The 20,496-nt window shown below is 42.8% G+C and overlaps 1 protein-coding gene across 1 annotated transcript in view; it reads right to left on the reverse strand.

The window, feature by feature from the left end:
* DNAH9 (dynein axonemal heavy chain 9) overlaps positions 1-20,496 on the reverse strand; it is a gene marked incomplete at its 5' end in the record, with an annotated part of 205,223 nt that overhangs the window by 139,443 nt on the left and 45,284 nt on the right. Inside the window, 8 exons of the mRNA XM_082213793.1 lie at positions 2,502-2,676; positions 6,138-6,285; positions 6,856-6,964; positions 7,603-7,730; positions 9,893-10,103; positions 10,691-10,978; positions 11,511-11,649; positions 17,512-17,669. Of these exons, the coding sequence (XP_082069919.1) occupies positions 2,502-2,676; positions 6,138-6,285; positions 6,856-6,964; positions 7,603-7,730; positions 9,893-10,103; positions 10,691-10,978; positions 11,511-11,649; positions 17,512-17,669 (1,356 nt within the window). The remainder of the gene's footprint in view (positions 1-2,501; positions 2,677-6,137; positions 6,286-6,855; positions 6,965-7,602; positions 7,731-9,892; positions 10,104-10,690; positions 10,979-11,510; positions 11,650-17,511; positions 17,670-20,496) is intronic.

The raw sequence follows: 20,496 nt of genomic DNA on the forward strand, positions 1-20,496 counted from the left end.
AAGCCGCTTCTGGCGAACCAGAGCAGTGCACAGAAACGCTGTTTACCTTCCCGCTGGAGCGGTACCTATTTATCTACATGCACTTTGATGCACTTTCGAACTGCTAGGTTGGCAGGAGCAGGGACTGAGCAACGGGAGCTCACCCTGTTGCGGGGATTCGAACCGCCGACCTTCTGATCGGTAAGTCCTAGTCTGTGGTTTAACCCACAGCGCCACCCGTGTCCCCCATGGTCAAACAAACTGTGGTTTATTGAGCAGCCTTATTACATATGAAGTGGGCCTCTCTCTCTCTCTCTCTCTCTCTCTCTCTCTCTCTCTCTCTCTCACACACACACACACACACACACACCCTCCTGTTAGTTAAAACAACTGTCATCAGTCATTTGTTGCATTAAAATTTTTGATTAATACATTACTACCTGAAGTGATCATAGTTCTCAACACTGCATATTAATCTTACTATGTACACAAAGGTCAGGATTTCCTTTTGTTTCTTTTTCTGCTTAAATAATAAGCTTTGCAAAGCTCAAACACATAAGCCCCTTTCACAACTGAAATGTATATAGTAAAATGGCTTCATCTGCTTTGCCCCACAGCATAAAACAAACTGAACCAGAAAAACTAATCAACTCAGATACCTAGGTTCCAAATGAAGAGTGGAATTAACTGGGCCTTACCAAGAGGAGCTAAATGTTGGTACATACTCATCTCCACTCCTCTATGGAATAATGCAAGCATAAGAGTAAGCCATGAGTTATTGTAATGGGTTGTGATTTGTTTATCTATAACTAGGTGGAGGCATGCAAGACAGCAAGAATCAAAGAAGTCAAATGAGAAAGAATCAAGGCATCTTGTCTCATCTTTGAGACAGGAGCCTGAGACATAGAAAATAGGTGTTGGAAAAATGCGGTTCCCTCCTGAAGAAGTGTTAGAATCTATTTCCACCAAACAAACTCTGGAGCGACTGAAGCACCAATCATTACTGTCATCAAAAATTGAGAACATGAATACTGAAATGAGGAATGGGCCCTAGGCTTGCATTAATGATATGAAATACTAAACTAATGACTAAATAACAGAGGTGAAAAACAGGATTATATAAATAATTGGATAATGAGGCTGATTTAAATACAGAATAATCAGAGAGAGAGAAACCCTCCTATCTTCCACCTGCCAGTCAAAAATTGTGAAGAATGAGCTCTATTCTTCCCCTGTGCCTCCACTGTTTATGGAGGCAGGAAAATCAGAGTTTCAGAGCCCTCAGACTGATTTTTTTTAAAAAAAATATCTCGTAGATCCTACCTCATTCTCAGAGCACAGATATGCCTAGTCCTAGGTTCGAAGTGTATGCCATCTGAAACCATGCTGTTTGGTTACTATAATTTACTAGAACCCATCATTTCATGCTGGGAATGAGTGACTGGACTGGCAGGGAAGGGAATGGGAATGGGAATGGCTTCCTCCAGAGATGCAAACACATCAAATTTACTTAAGTGGAGTAAACCTCAGTCTGGAGACCATCCCCTCTCAGATAAAAGTTAGGGGCAGTTTTCCACTAGGGCACATATTTGCACACTTGAGTCCCTTGGCTCTGTTATCTAACAAAACCCAAATTTCAAATACCTGAATGCCAAAGCTGGATCAATTCTAGAATAGTGATGGCTATTCAGTACCTCCAGGGAAGTGGCATATAATGTCCCATCTCTGTTATTTGGGAGATGGGGAGAAAGCAGCATGAGCAATAACTCACTCCAGCCAGGCTAGCTCATCAACAGTATTTCAGGATCTTCCTTACGTAGAAGGTCTTGACAAGGACACCCGCATCTCTAACAGAATTTAGTAGTAGAAGAACCACTGTCTGTTTTTTGCTATACAGTGGTACCTCGGGTTAAGTACTTAATTCGTTCCAGAGGTCCGTTCTTAACCTGAAACTGTTCTTAACCTGAAGCACCACTTTAGCTAATGGGGCCTCCTGCTGCTGCCGCACCGCTGGAGCACAATTTCTGTTCTCATCCTGAAGCAAAGTTCTTAACCTGAAGCACTATTTCTGGGTTAGCGGAGTCTGTAACCTGAAGCGTATATAACCCGAGGTACCACTGTACTGCAGTTAGTAACTGTGAGTGTACAATATGATTGCAAGTTCAGAGCTACCACCAAGTCTCATTTAAATCTGGAAGTTTCTGCTAAGACACACACGCACAAAAGGCCTGAAGAAGCTTACATGGAACTAAAAGTTTCAATAATCCTAGCCCTCTTTTCTGAGGGATGTTCCTGCCACTGGGTGGAGGCTCCTCAACTCCATCTCATCTCACCTCCCAGTAAGGATCACCATTCACCTCTGGGGTAAATCCAACAAGCAACTGATCACCAGTCACCACATCTGATCATATCCTCTGGCCCATCCATTTTGAGGGTGAGGCTCAGGTTTGTAGTCAGTTGCTAGTTGTAAATGTGAAAATGTATTAAATCAGTAATGCTGTGAGGAGGACATATCTTCTTACCTGGTCTTGGAACATAGACCCACCAAAGGCCCAGACAGCAGCAAATACAAAATACAGTTCGTAGAGCTCTTTGGGGCAATCCGGAGGAGTGTTTTCCTTGGTGAGGAGGCATTCAAGGAGGTAACACAACATCTGAACCATGCTCTGCTCAGGAACTGGAATAATCTTCTTAAATCTACAATGGGAGAATTGAAAACTTATGAAGTTTAATTGGATTTAGCATGACTGCCATTTAACAATATGAGGAGATAGGCGTATAAATCCTCTTTCCGAACATTAACATTTTAAAACTTTCATTGTGTATATCTTTCTTATCCACTGCTACAGAGAGCTATAAAATACCATCAGCACGCAGCCAAGTAATAACTGTAATCATAAGTTTGAGCCACTCTAAAACTTTGATCCTCTTGAAAGAAGTGAAATGGAAGCCTTGCTAAGGGCACTGATTTGCCACAAATGCAATGAGTTCAGAAGTGGTCAAATAACAGCGTAATAAAATAATCCCTTTCATCTCATATTTTACATGGGTTTAGGCTACATTTACAGATGTGTGAAGCCTGAAGAGACCTGCAGTTTGCTAAAAAGTAATTATAGTTATTGGAACGGCTGGCTGTACAAAATATACTTGTATTTGGAACCATCGGCTGCTCACCCTGAAATCTCCACGTGAAGCATGCACAAGGCATCAAGCGGCCCTTTCCCCCTCTGCCTACACTATTTGTGGCTATAATACAGCCTCACTGACTGTAGCAGTTAGAAAACATAGTGATAACAGCTGCAAAAAAATAATAATCCACACTTCTTTTCAGTCTGAACTTTAGTGCCTGTGGTTTTATTGCAGGCATAGGCAAACTCGGCCCTTCAGATGTTTTGGGACTACAACTCCCATCATCCCTGACCACTGTTCCTGTTAGCTAGGGATGATGGGAGTTGTAGTCCCAAAACATCTGGAGGGCTGAGTTTGCCTATGCCTGTATTATGGCCTGGGCAAGTGACTCTGTGTGTGTGTGTGTGTGTGTGTGTGTGTGTGAGAGAGAGAGAGAGAGAGAGAGAGAGAGAGAGAGAGAGAGAGAGAGATGGTCCCTGTTTTACCTAACTGGAAAAGCAAGTTGTTACTCATTCATCTAAGAGTGCGGTGGAGGAGCCTTTCTGCCATCTGATATTCTTCTGCATAGATAGGCCCTCCGTTTGCAGCCAGGTGATGGCATATATGAAGGATGGACAACCCTATGGTTTGTTGAGAGCCGCATGCCTTCAGGGTCAAGCTGCCAGGGGGCATTTACAAGCAATAAGTGGGACAGCCATCCAAATGTGGACAGGGCTAGGATCAAAAGTGGATAGGTCCACCCCTTTTCTCTCTCTCTCTCATGTCCCCTTCTTGCCACTAGAATAAAATTAAACCAAGAGTCACACACACACACCTTCCTCAGCATACAGGAACCTTCACATGCACTAGACAAGCCACTTTTTTGGTATAACTATGCCAACTGAATCCCACCTTGATCTGTTCTGCAGATTGTATACACATTTGGTGGGAATGTTAAAGAAATTAATTTGGGTCAAGGCCTTGAATCCAATGTCCTACTCAGAGTAGACTCACTTAAATTAAAAGACTTGACTAACTGAGGTCCATTCATTTCAGTGGGTCTACTATGAACAGGATAACCTGCTGTAATTAAAGTAATAGAAGAAATCAAGTCATTAGGAAGGCTTGGTGACTAAATTTAAGGGGGAAATGTAGGAAGTATGTAAGTTTCTGCTCAAAAATCAGAGACAAAATTTATCAGAAACAGCTTTTATCAGTAGAGGATTGAAGGAGTATATGATAGTATCGGATAATCTATTATAAGAAAATATGGGAAGGATATGCAACAAAAATAGATTCATTAGGTTGTTGGTACTGGAACCAGGGAACAAATTATCAAAGGTCCTGTTGAAAAGAGGTCTTGGAAATAATTTAAAGGATTAACATGAGAATAAGACAAACCTTACAGCAATAGCATAATCATTAAAATAGTTAAAAGATAATTGAAGATTTATTTTATCTTTTTTGCTAATGCCTCTGCAGATACTAATTAAAAAGTGGATTCTGTGCACAGTGGTGCATGCAAGCACTCATCTCCTCCCTCCTCCTTTTTTATATAATTTATTTATAATTTTCATTTATATACATTTCAATAGTTTAACCACAGTTCTAACATTTCAAACCTCAACTTTCTTCCTCCTCTTTCTGCGGTTCCTTAAAATTATTTTATCATTTCCTGCATATTCTAAATTAACTTATTCTTTAATTCATCTATTTTGATTATATATTCTTTTGAAACTGCAGGTTATTACAGTAATCCTGCCAATGTCTTTATCTGTTTACAATTTGTTTGTAGATATTCAATAAACCATTTCCATTCCTTTATATTAAAAAGTTTGTTATCTTGATTTCTTATTCTTCTGGTAAGTTTCGCCATTTCTGCATAATCCGTAAGTTTTTGTATATATTCATCTCTCCTTGGGACTTCTTCTTTCCATTTTTGGGCAAGTAACATTCTTGCAGCTGTAGTTGCACACATAAATAAATTTCTATATTGTTTGGGTAGTTCTACACCTGTAATTTCTAAGGTGGGAAACCCAGCCAGATGGGCGGGGTACAAATAAATTATTATTATTATTATTATTATTATTATTATTATTATTATTATTATTATTATTGAAAAGCTTCTGCTTGTTGTTTTTTACAAATGTTATCCTGTTCCTTCTCCTCCACAATGCTTATTTATGAGGGAGCCAAGGACTTCTTTTTAAAACTCTCTTTCTTGGTATGGAAAGCCTAATTTTGACAGCTCTTACTGCCTCCTCCTTTGGAGAAGGCAATTGGTGGCTTCTTAAAAGGGAAACATTGATAAATGTGAAATGGGGAAGTACATGAATGGATGAAGCCCTGCCCACCACTGGAATACAGCCCCTGAGACGGTCACTCATGAGGGAATGCAGCCCTCAGGATGAAAAGGTTTCCTCAGACTTCTTGTATAGTATACTTGTGCTTTAAGATTTTTTTCTGTTACAGTTAAACCTCGGTTGTCAAACGTAACTGTTCCGGAAGACCGTTCGACTTCCGAAACGTTCAACAACCAAGGCACGGCTTCCAATTGGTTGCAAGAGCTTCTTGCACTCAAGCGGAAGCCACGTCAGACATTTGGGTTCCAAAAAACATTCAAAAACCGGAGCATTTACTTCGGGTTTTCGGCGTTCGGGAGCCAAAACATTCAAAAATGGAGCCGTTCAAGAACCAAGGTTTAACTGTACTAGGTGTCACTGTAGTGCCTCTACACAGCAAACAACCTTAGGGACACACCTAACGGCAAAATATTATTTACTTATGACACTTGTACTCTGCTCTTCCTCCACAAAAGCCTTAGAGCAGCTTATATGATACAAAGAGATATCCTTTGAAGGCAGCCATTCTGCATTCATCTTCTGTGACTGGAAGAAGCTCTCAAGTCCCATAGGTACGGTGCTGAACTTATTTTAATACAAAACAAGAAACCAGTTGGGAAAGCTAACATGTAGTACTTAGGACAAATGGTCATAAATGCACATAGGGTAAGCAAACCTGTGTGAATTGTTCAGTGTGCTCGACCGTACCTGGTTCTAAGAGTGTCCAGACAAATTGGCAGATACTTGTCAAACAAAATGGTCAGGTTAGCTCGCTCTGACTGGATTTCTCGTCTGTCAATCCAGCTACTCACGGGAGGATTCCAGCCCAGATCAGCTGGATTGATGTAAAGGATCCCTGGGAATGTGAAATATCAGAAGTCAACAAGAGAGTTACTCAGTTTTTCCACATCTAAGTTGTTAAGTTGTGGGTGAACATATCAGACGACACAGCGATTCTTCAAACAGCTCTTGTTTACTCATAGGCCAGGACAGAACTGAACTGAAGGGTTCAGTCAGCGTGCTTATATAGAACTCCAGTACAATGTAACTGTAACAATTTTCTAAAACTATCCAATCACTGAATGTCACTTTCGATCCCTTATTTGCATAACTATCTACAGTATCCTCCTGCTGGCCCAGGATGAGAACTTCAGTACATAACATAAGTAATAGGTAGTTGAAAGATAATAATCTGGTATGATTATGCAGCGACAGCAGCAACTGGGTCCTTGGACAAGGTGTCTGCCATCACTAGCATGGCAGCCATGCTAGCTGGGGCTGATGAGGATTGCAGTCCAAAGCATCTGGAAGGCAGCTGGTTGGCTACCCTGGCTCCCTTCATGAATCTTAGGCCAAAGCTAACCCCCATTCACTTTCTACCATGCCAAAATGAAATGCCACCCTCTTCCTCTCCCTTGCCACCTACCTGCTCTAGAGACAGTGGCAGGAGTGGCAGTCCGCAGGTGACTGATTTCGAACAGCAGCCTCATGGTGGGATTGAGAGGAATCCTTTCATTGCTTGCTAGTGTCAGCACCTGCAAAAGGATAGATCCAGTCAGGCTGGGAACACAAAGAGCACTGTGATCTGCAGAGACTTCTCAGAAGCATACTGATTGTATGCAACCCAGGACAGTAGCTTCCCTGAAACACCAAAACTCTTTATATTGAATTGCAAAGGTTTCCTCTAGTTTTCTCCCAACTGCTCATTTATTTAAAGCATGAGAATAACGCCACTTACATAAAACCCTGTTGATACTATGTCAAAAAACAATAGGGGGCTTGGTTGTTGCTTCTGCTCCTACCAACATCCCAGGAAGAAAGTGTGCATTCTGCATTAAAGATCCTTTCAGTTTCTGGAAACAATCTTTTGACAACTCACAAAAGGCGTAGGGCACCCACCAAGTCTCTACCCTGGACAGTCTTCCCAAACTGCATTCAACTAGGTGCAGGAACCATATGTGGGGACTGCACAAATACCAAGCGGTAACGTTTTCTGGATATAGGTTTGTTTGTTTTTCGGTTCCTGAAATTGCAGGGTTCCCACCCTCAGATTCTTGAAACAAAAAGAGTTGTGAAAGTTTGGTCCTATGGTTTACATCCGTGTGCCTTTTGGCAAAGGACAGGTTATTCTATGTACTCGAGAACAGTTGTTGCCCTCAAACTTGTGTCTTACCTTATTATCATCCATGACAGTATTAAGAGACTCAATCCACATCGGATCAATATCACCATCCAGCACAATCCATTTGGGGCCGTCATGTGTAATATTAGCTAGGTCTCGCATAATTGATGAGAACAATCCTAAAGAGATCACAGGCACTGAGTGGGATTCTCAGAGGACTCTGCACGCTCCCTTTAAAAACGTACGAGTGTTTTTGTCGCTGTCGTTAATTCAGCTTGCATACGAACAAGCAAAGCGAAATCTAGATGCAGTTAGTTAAATTTGATAATTACAAAAACAACAGGGTATGAATAGAATCTCCTTCAGGAGATAATGCATAAGCGTGATCAAATAATCTCATTGAAAATAATCCCAGACCACTTAATACTGCTGAGAACGGTTAAGGACAGAGAAGAAGAAGCAACAGCAACAACAAAAAATCTCGGCATCCCATTCAGAACAAAAAGGGGAAGAAGAACTGTGATTATGAAAAGCATTTGACTATGACTTTGCTGTTCTCCCTCTCAAGATGACACCATCTTCAAAGAAAGAACATAACCACAGCAAAAGTTTCAGAAGTTTAGATGACAGTATACAGTGGGCTGCCTTTTTCCTATTTGTCCAATATAATTTCCCTGAAATTTCCCTTATAAATGCAGGTACAAACCAAAGGAAGCTAAGGTGCGTCCGTCCAGATGTAAATGAACTATGCCCACCAGTCCCGGCCAGTATGGCAAGTGATCAAAGATTATGGGATTTGTAGTACCTCTGATTTAAACAGTTAGGTACTAGCAAAAAGTTACAAATTTAGCATGTACTTGGTTCTGCCCTACACTCTGCTCTCATACTGCAATGTAAAAGCAAGCATACCATGCAATGTTAAACATATTTCCATGTCTCCGGGTCCACATATTAAGTAGTTCAGCACCATAGCAAATTTCTTATTTCAGAGTATCTTGCAAATATTTTGCATTTCCAAGATAACCCAACTGCCTTTTATGAGTATGAGGAAGATTCCTCAATATTTTCATTGCTAATCACAGGAGTGAATGTGATACAATAGTATATATATTCTCATAATCCACAGTTGAAAATCTGAGCCACACCCCAGCTCTCAGTCAGTCATGCTCCTGAGCTGCTTTTCACTCACACTTGTTAAAATTATAAGACACATCAGGGATGCCAGCTGGCAAACCCAAGAAGATAACAAAGCTTTGGCCTATACTAGTGAGTCTGTCGCTGAGAACAATGGCATTGTTATATAGTGCTGAAAAGATATAACATCCAGTATCTCTTGATTTTAGGGGGTGGAGGGGAGGGACAGACAGAGGAAGATTAGAACTGCAGAGACTCCAGAAGGTCTTGATGCACCATAGATGGTCCTGGAGTTTGACAATCCCACAAAGAAAATAGGGTGTTAGAACCAGGGCAAATATATTATGCAAGGTTCATTCTATCCTGCTTACACACACACAGTGGGTAAGAACAGTGAAATGGGGCTGTGGAAGCCCCAAACCTCTATATAGGAAGCCTGGGAGGGAACTGGCACGTCAGCAAGTCAAAGTTCACATGTCTCAGAGAGTAGAAAAGAGACAAGGAAGCTCTGGAAAGGCCATTTCCATTTAGATATTATGGGGTGGCCAAGGAACTCCATAACTGAACAGAAGCACAGAAGCAAGACCAACTTCGATGAAAGAGGAATGGGAAACATACCCTGGTAAGGTCTCAGGCTGCTGTGTTCTCTCTCTCTCCCTGGCACCTCAAATTAGATTTAAAAAAAAAAAAACATGCCTTGCCTTCTTTCCAGGTCACAAAGGCCACCTTCTTGCAATAGTTACACTTCAGGGGGCAGGCACTGAAAGTGTGGAACCATACAATGCATTCCAAAGATTACATATCCAAAGATATTTTTCTTGCAAAAAAGTTGAGTAATATGCGGGGGGGTGCTTATGAAATACAAGGAAATTAAGAAAACAAAAGTGCCTCTGGAGAAGTCTGCAAGAAAGTTCAGATGAGAAAAGCACGCAAGAACAATAGCAGCCGTACTGCACAGCACACCAGAGAGAAACACGAGTTATTACTTTTCATGAAAGCCTCATCTATGAAAACAGAAAGCGCTAGAGACATGCGAGAGAAAACGCTGGAAAAGTTCTAACGTGATGAGAAAAATCTCATACCTGCAATGAACTCTCAGAGCACACATTCTGGATTAATTTTTTGGATTTTTTTATTTTTAATTTATTGCAAGTGGCAAGAAAAATGTCTCTCTTCCTAGGTTTTGAAGATGTGAGAACACCCTTACCATCCTTCCACTCTCTTGTAGCAGGATTAATGATGCCAAAGAGTTCATCATTGGTAACCGCCTTTGGATTGAGGTCCATCCAAACAGGCCGCCGCTTCATGATGTGATAGGTCTTGTTGAGAGATTTCAGCACCTGTGACTTGCCTGTACCTGCATTTCCCACCACAAAGACAGAGTGCCGAACTGCCAGGAGTTCTTCCAGCTGCACCACCTACACACAAAAAAGCCAACAAGATAAAACCACCGCGTTGTGGAAAAAAGTACCCACATCCCATTTTACTAACCATGCCAGGCTGCTCCCATAATGTAAATTCAGAACAATGTATATGGTTCTCAAGGCCTGCAAAAACAGTCATCTTCAGAAGAAAAAGAAAGGTCCCTTGCAATGTGATGCGTGAATGGCCACAAACCAAGAACAGGAAACAGGCAACAAATGATAAAACAGGTGTGGGAAACCTAAGGTCCTCCAGATGATGCTGAACTACAGCTGCCATCAGCCCCATCAAGCATAGCCAATGGCCAGGGATGATGGAAGTTGTAGTTCAGCAACATTTGGGGGGGGGGGAACCAATGGTACCCCACACATGCAAAGGAGGCGACAAGTGAAAAACCCGAACATGCAACAAAAATGCACCAGGGATGCCTTCATGCACACACACCCTTAGCTAAGTTCCTTTTTACAGGAGACAGAGAAGACTGAATTGCACAGAATTGCAGATTTGGAACAAAGTTAAGTAAAGAAGATCCCAGAGGACTCCTGCAGCCTAAAGCTTGGGTAGATGAAAGCCGCAACCTTACTTTGAGCACAAAGTTGTCCTCTGGTTGCAGCTTGAGTTCCAGCACAGCTTGCTTGACGAAAGATTCGAAACTGAGATCTCGCTTTCTTGGAACATCCAAAGCAGGAAAGAGGTCCCCAATCAGACCCATGAATACAGGCATGTCATCCGTCACAATCTTAGGGATGTTGAAGTCCCGAAGAGAGCGCATCAGCACCTGGTCTTCAGGGCGGTCTGGGTCTCCTCTCTTGAGAGATCCAGCAACAACCAGGACTGACTTAATTGCACGTAAGCCCCAGTCATAGTGATCCTAATGAGAGAGAGGAGGGGACAATGTATTTTTTACTTGGACTACACATCAAACACTGGAAGTGTACCTGCAGATATCAGCATGTTATCAAAGGAACACAAATTAACTTTCCTCTAACTCTGATCCTCAGCTTCGTGCTGGAATGACTTGAAAGTACAGCCTCCCTAGGCAATAAGCAGTCAATACAGAAACAGTCAGGTGGAAGAAGTGAAGTGAGGAGGTGGAATCCCAAGGGGCCTGACCCAGAAATCATGAGGACCAGTGAGGTATGTAGAAGATCCCAGGTCTAGGGACACTAGGACTCACACTAGCCCATCACCACACATCCCATGCATTTAGCATGGGAATGTAATCCCAGGCAGAAGCCAAATAATAATGGAGAGCAGCAGTTCACAAATGTATATTTGATTGTGAAAAAGGAAGAAAAATGTAGATGTTCATGAGATGCATCATGGAGATGTTCACAAAAGTAAAACATGGCAATTCCGTGTGATATTGGATGATAGAGAACAGCTAATGAAATGCAACTTACCTGCTTTGACAGCAGTTCTTTGCATAACTGGTAAAGGGTGATGAACTTCCTAGCTAACAGCCGGGCCTCTATGAATCCTTCTGCCACCAGCATAATTTCACAGATCAGCTCAAAGTCTGGCACAACCATTGCACAGGGCCTAGGATAGAAACTCAGTGTACATAACCAAGCCACGCAGGAAGGTGCCTTATACAAGGTCAGGCCATTTGTCCACCCAGCACAAGACTGTCCTAACCCAGACATTGGGTGGGGGGTGTTTTATTTTTGCCCCAAGGGCCTCAGGCAAAGCAGCAGATGAAGAGTTCTGCTTTTGTGTAAGAGGACTGCATTTCAGCCATACAAAAGTCACATGCATAGAATCATAGAATTATGGAGCTGGAAGGAACCCTGAGGATCGCCAAGTCCAACCCCCTGCAATGAAGGAATATACAGGTGTCTCCTACTGCCGAACCTGCAACCTTGGCATTGTCAGCCCCACACTCTAACCAACTGAGCTATCCACACACACACACACACACACCTGACCCTCCATCACAATCTAGGGGCACATTAATTAGTTACGGTACTTATTCATTATACTTATCATCATCCAGTCAGTCAGCCAGCCAAAGAGCTGGTTGTGGGATTTTCTGCCTTAGGGACCAAAGTAACTCTGCTGGCCATAGATAAAGTGCACCTTGACCTTGGGAGGGGGCATTTGCTGCTCCACCTAAGGCAGCAAAATCTTGTGGGCTGTCTAGGCATGGAACTGAGGATCCTGAACAGGAGCACTCAGTGAACCATTTTGTCCCAGGTCCTACTTATAGGGATCACATTCAAAATACTATGACTTCCTATCTCCACCAGCTCCATAAGCACAACTTCAGAGATACTATGCGACTCACACAGGTGTTTCCTGGAATTTACATAGAGAAGCAAGAGCCTTATGTGCTTGCATAGTCAGGACCCGGATGAAAGGCTCTGAATGAGTCACTTATATAGCCTGCGTATTCCAGAGCAGCCCAGACTGGTCACTTTCACCCATAAACCAGAAGACTAAGCACTGGGCTACACCTTGGAGGGAAAATACTGTGTCTGGTTCATTTGCCCTTGCCAAAGTAGAATAAAATACACATGGCAAAGGGAGATATCATGATGAATGTCACGGCTAAAATGGCCGCTGTTTCTTTAATGCGAATAAAGCTGGGTCAGCATGACTCAGCGGTCTGCACCAAGTTGTATATATAAGTGAGAAATGTTAGTTTGGGCTGTGGCTGGTGTTTGGGTTGGTTGGTGCTGGTGTGTATAGGTATTCAGTCGTGTTTTGCACAAAGACTTTTAATAAAACTCTGCAAGGATATTCCCGTGGACTCTTTTTGTGCCGACAAGGAGGCTGAGAAGATAAAGGGAGGTCAGAACCCTTTCCTTCTTTTTTTGCTTTTTACAAACACTGACAGGTTATGGGCCCAGTGTTTCTGAGCATGTGCAGAGTGAAAAACGACTAACAGCATTTCAGCAGGGAGCTGGTGAGTCCTGGTGGTGTATGGAGCCAGTGGCTGTGCGTTGGAGCAGTTGGTGGCAAGCTGTAACTGTCTGCAGCGACGCTGGAGCGGCTAGGATCTGAGGATCAGGAAAGCACTCAGCGTCGGCTACTGGAACAGTTTGAACTGCTAGAGGACCACAGCAGACGACTCACAGAGCGGCTACACCAGTTGCAGAGCCAGGCGGGACCTGAGGGTCAACAGAGGCAGCAGCTAGAAGCCGGTGAGTGCCAGCCAGGACCATCTAGTTGGACTCTAAAGAGAGAGTCAGGAGAGATTGCTGGAGACCCCACAGAAGGGGCTCAGCAAGCACCAGCAGAGATGGCAGATTTCCAGTCTTCCCAAGTTGTAAATATTGGGGGAGGCATCTCTTTTGAACTTCTCTCAGAAAGCAACTGGCTGAGTTGGTCAATTAAAATGCAGCAGTTGTTAAGGAGAGATGGACTATGGGACTGTGTTGAAACTGAGGTTTTGAGACGGGACTCTGCTGAGAAAAAACGGCTGGATGAAAGGGCCCGTGCCCAAATTATGCTGTGTTTGAGCAACTCTCAGTTATTGCATGTAGCAAATGCCAGCACAGCGTTTGAGTGCTGGAATTTATTAAGGGCAATGCATGTCAGAGAAACTGCTGGAACTATAATTTCTCTGACCAGAAGGCTGTTCAGGACTGTTATGAAGGAAGGTGAGAGTTTGGCAACTCATCTTCAAACGCTGAAATCTCTGTTTCTTCAACTACAGCAGAAAGGTAAGCGTTATGATGAGACTGACCAAACCTACATTATCCTTTCAAGTTTGCCTGAAAGCTGGTTGCCTGTGATTAACAGCATGGAGAGTATGCGTCCCCGAGATCTGATCCTTGAGTATGTGGTTGGCAGATTGACCGAAGAAGCAGAAAGAAGGTCAGATAGACAGGCTAAACTCCAAGAGCGGAGGAGTTACAGCCAAGGGGGCCAGCAGCAGAATCTGCCAATGGAGCAACGCCAAGGTTTGGATTTGGCCATGGCGGTGAGGAGGTGCTATAGATGCAACCAACCCGGGCATCTCCAACGTCAATGCAGGGCAAGACTTCCAGGAGACGACATGGAGCAGAGACAGCAATCAACGCAGAAACGTAAGCAGAAGGGGTTCTCTTCAGGGAAGAAGAACACACGTTCTGCTCAGTTTGTTTCTGCATTTTCTCGGGAGGAGAGAAAGATACCTCGGGGAACATGGTTGCTGGACTCTGGCAGCAGCAGGATTATCTGCAATAGTCGGGAGGACTTTAAGACCCTGGAGAAGCCAGCTGATGGAAAAGACTCAATCTATCTTGCTGATGGTCATAGAAGCAAGATTGATGGCCAGGGAACATGTTTCCTGCAGTGCTTGAACTCTACTCTACCAGAGACTCTGTTTGTCAGCAGTTTGGACTATTGTTTACTGTCTGTAAGCTGTTTGATTAATGCAGGGTATAGTGTTAAGTTCACGCAGGATGGCTGTCTGATAAAGAATGGAACTCAGGTATGTGGCGATGCAAAGTTGGAAAATGGGTTATGTGTAATGCAGGACAAGCCTGTTAAAGCAGCCCAGGTGGTTCAGGATAATTTGCCAGTTCATAAGGGGTGTGTACATCAACTGCACAGAAAACTGGGTCACGCCAATTTCCGTGTGCTTTCAGAAATGCAAAAGGTGTGCAAGAACCTAAAAGTAAATAGCTGTAACTGTTTCCTAGATTGCAATGTATGTAAAATGGCCAAATCTAAGAGGAAGCCTGTGGCTTCTAAAAGCGACAGAGTATCTAAAGAGGTTTTAGAACTTGTCCATTGTGACGTGATAGGCCCTTTTCACAGAAGACTGAAGGGGGCGCCAGATATGCTTTTCTGGTAATAGATGACAAATCACGTTTTAGTTGGCTGTTTTTGTTAAAGCAGAAATCTGAGTGTTTCCCCACATTCAGAGAATGGGTTACCCAAGCTGAAAAGCTCTTCGCTCAGCCTGTTGTGCAGCTGCAAACAGATAGGGGCGGAGAATTTCTGAACAAACAATTTGGGGCATGGTTGCGACGTAAGGGGATCACTCACCATTTGACTAACCCTTATAGCCCTGCTGAAAATGGTCTGTGTGAAAGACGTGGGGCTGTGATACAGTCAGTAAAGGACTGCCTGCTAGTGGATGCAGGATTGGGTCACAACCATAGGCTGTGGGGCGAGGCTTTTCTGACCACGAACTTTTTGATTAATAGAACCTGGTCTAGCTCTATAAAAGATATTCCATATCGTGTGTTGTTTGGTAAAGAACCAGAGTGGACAATGCTCCATAATTGGGGTTCTTGGGCACATGTAAACATTCCCAAAGCTCAGCGCCAGAAAGGGGGCGCTAGAGTGCAGAAACTGCGGTTTGTGGGATATCAGTCCTATGGCAAAGGGTGGCGTTTCAATTTACGCCCAGGACGCGTGGTTCTGTCACGAAGTGCAGACTTCGCTGACCAGGACAGATGGACTGCGATCCATGCCAACCCTGATTGCCTACTGCCCCTGCAAGTAAGAGAAGAGGCTTCTTCTCAGCCATTGGCAACACAGGAGCAGAATGAGGAGGAGGCACAGATTTCCCAAAAGGATGTGGCAATAGATAATACTTCTCTAGAGGAAAAGGAAGAAGAGCCAGAGATAAGGGGGGAAGAAGAAGTAGTTGTGCCTAGACGCTCCCAGCGTTCAAACAAGGGTGTACCTCCTCAGCGTTTGACCCTAGGAGGAGTGAGAGTATGCAATGTGAGTTGTGTGGAACCACAAAGTTATAATGAAGTCTTAGACTTACCCCCTGGAGAACGTGCTTTGTGGGAACAAGCTATGAAAGAAGAAATGGACTCTTTTAAACGTAACAAAGTGTTTGAGGTCATAATGCCGCCACCTGGTGGCAGAGTGGTGTCATGCAAGTGGGTTTACAAAAGGAAAACCCTTGCATCTGGGGAACCACGTTTTCGAGCCAGATTAGTAGCCAGAGGGTTCACTCAGATTAAAGGGGAGAGTTATGATGAAGTGTTTTCTCCCACGGTAAAGAGTGAAACTTTTCGTTTAATGCTTTCCATTGCTGCTGTAAGACAACTAGCAGTGCACCATTTTGATGTTGATGCTGCATATCTGCATGCAAATTTAGACCATGAAGTGTTAATGAGACAACCCCCTGGGTTTGAAGAGGAGAATGGTGCAGTCTGGCGTTTGAGAAAGGCTGTTTACGGTCTCAAACAAAGTGGAAGGTGTTGGAACCAGTGTTTAAATGAAGCCCTTGTAAAACTTGGTTTTAAAAGGAGTGTGGCTGATCCATGCTTGTACACCAAGGGGACAGGCAACAAATATCTAATGCTCTTAGTCTTTGTTGATGATTTGCTTGTGGCAGGGAGTTCCACAGGTGAGATCCAGAAGCTCACAAATCAACTAGAAAAGAGGTTTAAGCTCACAAGATGAAAAACTAGAAGTATTTGTTGATGCGGACTGGGGAAGCTGTGTAGCTACTAGAAAATCTACAAGTGGAATGGTTATGATGTTTGCCAATTCCATAATTGGATGGAGGTCAAAGAAACAAGGATTTGTTGCGACCTCATCATGTGAGGCAGAATATGGGAGCCTATCGCTAGCATGCAATGAAATCATGTGGTTTATACAGATACTAAAAGATCTAGATTGTAAAGTAGGCTTGCCTATCCAAGTGTATGAAGATAGCCAATCGTGCATTGCATTAACGGGCTCAGAAATAATGAAATCCGCATCAAAACATATTGCTATCCGTTATGCGAATGTGAGAGATTGTGTACAGAATGGGGTGATCAAACTGGAGTACTGTCAATCACAAGATAATATTGCTGATTTGTTTACCAAGCCTTTGCCAGCAACATGCCATAATGAACTGATGACAAAACTGGGTTTATGTATATAATGTATTGTTGTATTGTTGTAATGTATTGTTTCTGTTGGGGTTTTTCGCATTTAAGAAACAGAAGGGGTGTCACGGCTAAAATGGCCGCTGTTTCTTTAATGCGAATAAAGCTGGGTCAGCATGACTCAGCGGTCTGCACCAAGTTGTATATATAAGTGAGAAATGTTAGTTTGGGCTGTGGCTGGTGTTTGGGTTGGTTGGTGCTGGTGTGTATAGGTATTCAGTCATGTTTTGCACAAAGACTTTTAATAAAACTCTGCAAGGATATTCCCGTGGACTCTTTTTGTGCCGACAAGGAGGCTGAGAAGATAAAGGGAGGTCAGAACCCTTTCCTTCTTTTTTTGCTTTTTACAAACACTGACAATGAATAGTGTTGGGTATGGAGCAGGGCGTCCCAGGTACAATTTCCAGTGCAATGACAAGCTGCCAGATTGTATACTGAAAACCTCAGTTGACGTTCCATAAAATGGGAACAACAGCTACTCACCACAAAACACTCTTGCAGGAAAGAATGAGGCAAATGTTTTAACATACTAAAATGTCGAAAGCTAAAAGGAACGTGATCCATATCTTACCTGAAAAGAGCTTTCAGATTCTCAGGCAGCTCCGTACGACCGGCATAGCCAGGATTCATGGTGATGAAAATACCAACGGAAGGAACTAGTTTAATGTCTTCACCGAGGAAATTAAAATTCTGCTTTTTGTCCCTTATGGCATCCTGTATGCTTTTCACCTGAAAATGGAAAAAGATGGGGCTTTTCACTCTCCAGCTCCACGGATTTTTTATAAAGCGTGCTTAATAAAACGTGTGCTAAAAAAGTTATGTGATATTATGGTACATACTAGAATCGAGCACTTATCTACACTGCAGCATATCTAAGCAAGAAGATGTCTTCTGTGGGTTGAGAGGGCTGCATCATCTTTTTTAAGTGATTGCTGTTAAAACTGCTGCCACATTATGAACAAACTGTATCTTTATGAGCCTCTGTACTCCCTTTTTTCCCCAAAAAATAGAAGGGGGGAAAGGCTGCTCCATGGCTCTGTCAGTGTAAATTTTATCCCCTATGAAAGATGACCCCTTCTGCGCCAAACCGTTAGGACTCCTCCAATCCTGTTTCAGACAGTGGCTAACTAACTGCATCCAGGAAGCCCAGAAGAAGGGCACAAGAGCAGCAGCCGTCCCTATTTTTTTGTCCCCAGCACCTGGTATCCAGAGGCACATTGCCTCTGAAGAAGATTTTCCACTTGATTCCAAGGTTAATGAGCAATTGATGACCTACCCTTCATGAATTCGTCTAATTCTCTTTTAAAGCCATCTCAGTCAGTGGCCATCTCCACCTCTTGCTTCAGTAAAGTCCATAAATGAATTATGCTTTTAGGTGAAGAAATACTTTATTTTGTCTGTCCTGAAACTACAGCCAACTTCATCAGGTGGCACCCAGTTGTAGTGTTGTAATGGGGCAGAGGGGGGTGAATAATTTCTCTCCACCCTCTTTTTTTTCCATGCCACATGTAAAGTTACATGAACATTAAATTTAGGTCAGAAAGACCCCTGCCTACTATTGACAGAACTTGACTGTTAATGTGAGCTGTTCCCATGCAATCCAGGAACAAAATTTAGGATGGGTCATGGAAGCAGGAATGAGGAAGCCTGTGACATATCACCACCTTGCAAACCAGGACTATTCCAAACCAGCCAAGGCAGGAGCAGCTATATAGATTCATTGATACTGGGATAAAAGAAATGAAAACCCTTCATGCCATGGAAAAATGTCTATAGCATACATTTATCCCCCTGTGTGATGGCTCTGCATAGCCAACATCATAGGAATATATTCAAGGCTAAGAGCTAATTAAAACAGAACACCCACTGCTTTGGGCCAACAATGCAATATCTATACATGCTAAGCTATCCAAGGTAGAATTTTAATTGACCTGGAAGTTAAGTGAGATTTTGCAAGTGGCTGCCTTGAATGTTTAATAGCAAGACTAGCACATCTACTACAACATACATGACTTGCTAACTTTATGGCCTGCTTTGTTCTGCTGTGTGGCTTGCACCTCTGAAGCACAGCATCATCTTGACTATTATTCTTTGGAGGGCTTAATGTCAAGAATGTTTTTCCTGTTGTGCTGCTTTCTGAGAGGAAAAACAGATCATCAACGCCATGTTTACTGGCTCAAGATAATCTCTGTATTAACAGGCTGTCTTCAAACACAACCAACACTTGACAAGACACTCAACACTTGACAAGACAAGCATCTGATTAGGGCTTTCCCCACCATCACATTAACATTCCAAATTGTATTTAAAACTATGATGATAACTTTACAGTGGCTCTGCTTATTTTATTTCAGTAGTCTAACTAATGGAGAAAAAACATGTAACGTTGAATTGACTAGGGCCTTCTTATCTGAGGATACCGTTTCTCCTTTAATCAGATAATACCCTTTTGTATCTTTTCCTGGGCAGTGCATATTAACAAGCTCAACAGTGTCGAATGATCACTACGTGGGCTTTTTACACACACAGCACTTAAAATGCACAGGCCTCATATTTTCACAGAGCACTTCTGTACACAGCACTTCACAACTGTACATACCTTTGCCAAATAACACTGCCTAAACCAGAAAGGAGGAGAGGCATATAGCTATGCTACAACTGCCATAGAAGCATTATGTTCTCTATTTCTACTGAGTATCCCTACAGCAAGATCAAATACCCCTCAGCTACTGTTCCTCTCAGTACCCTACAGCTTCCACGTTCTTAGTCCATTTATGACACCACTTCTGCACCTGGAATCAGGCAAAGCTGATATACAGAATTCCCACCTCACCCAACAGCTGTCAAGCACTGGAACTCAACAAAAATAAAAGAGGAATTATGCTTATAATGGGACCGAACTGCATTTCCAAATAATACAACCACAGTACATTAAAAGCAATATTAAAACCAGTAAACCAAGCCTCCCCCCACTTCTTCTGGATCCAGGTAACCCTATCTTGAAGAAATTTGGTAAGTGGCAACCAGGCATAGGGCTTTTTCTGAGGTGTTGCCCCATTCATGGAATACCCTCCCAAGAAAGATTAACTTGACATTAACTCTTATGTTTTAGATGCCAGTTTCAGACCACATCGTCCTCTCCAGCCTTTGATGGTTACTTGCTTTTCTGCTCTTGTCATTGTTGTCCTTTTCCACTGGATTGTGTTTGTATTTTATTGTTTATCCGTTTTTATCGTTAGCTCTCTTGAAGACTAATCAGTGGAAAGGTGGAAATAGAATGAATAACATAAAACAGTGACCATTTCTGGGCATCACACTAAAATATGGTTTAGCAAGACATAAAGGAGCCTTGCTTCCTTCTAGGCTTGCGCACACTCTCTCCTTTCCATGCAGCCAAGAGGATGAATGGCTTGAAAGCCCTTGCTTCCACTTTTCTTTACCCACAGCATGACACATTATTTGGACTGCAACTGTGGTTAAGATTTACTATGGTCCGTTTTAACAAGCCTGCTTCAGAAACCGTAGTTTGAAGTCAGCTTATTTTAAATGAACCATA

The sequence above is a fragment of the Podarcis vaucheri genome (assembly GCF_965113315.1).
Source record: "Podarcis vaucheri genome assembly, chromosome: 2".
Taxonomy (NCBI): domain Eukaryota; kingdom Metazoa; phylum Chordata; class Lepidosauria; order Squamata; family Lacertidae; genus Podarcis; species Podarcis vaucheri.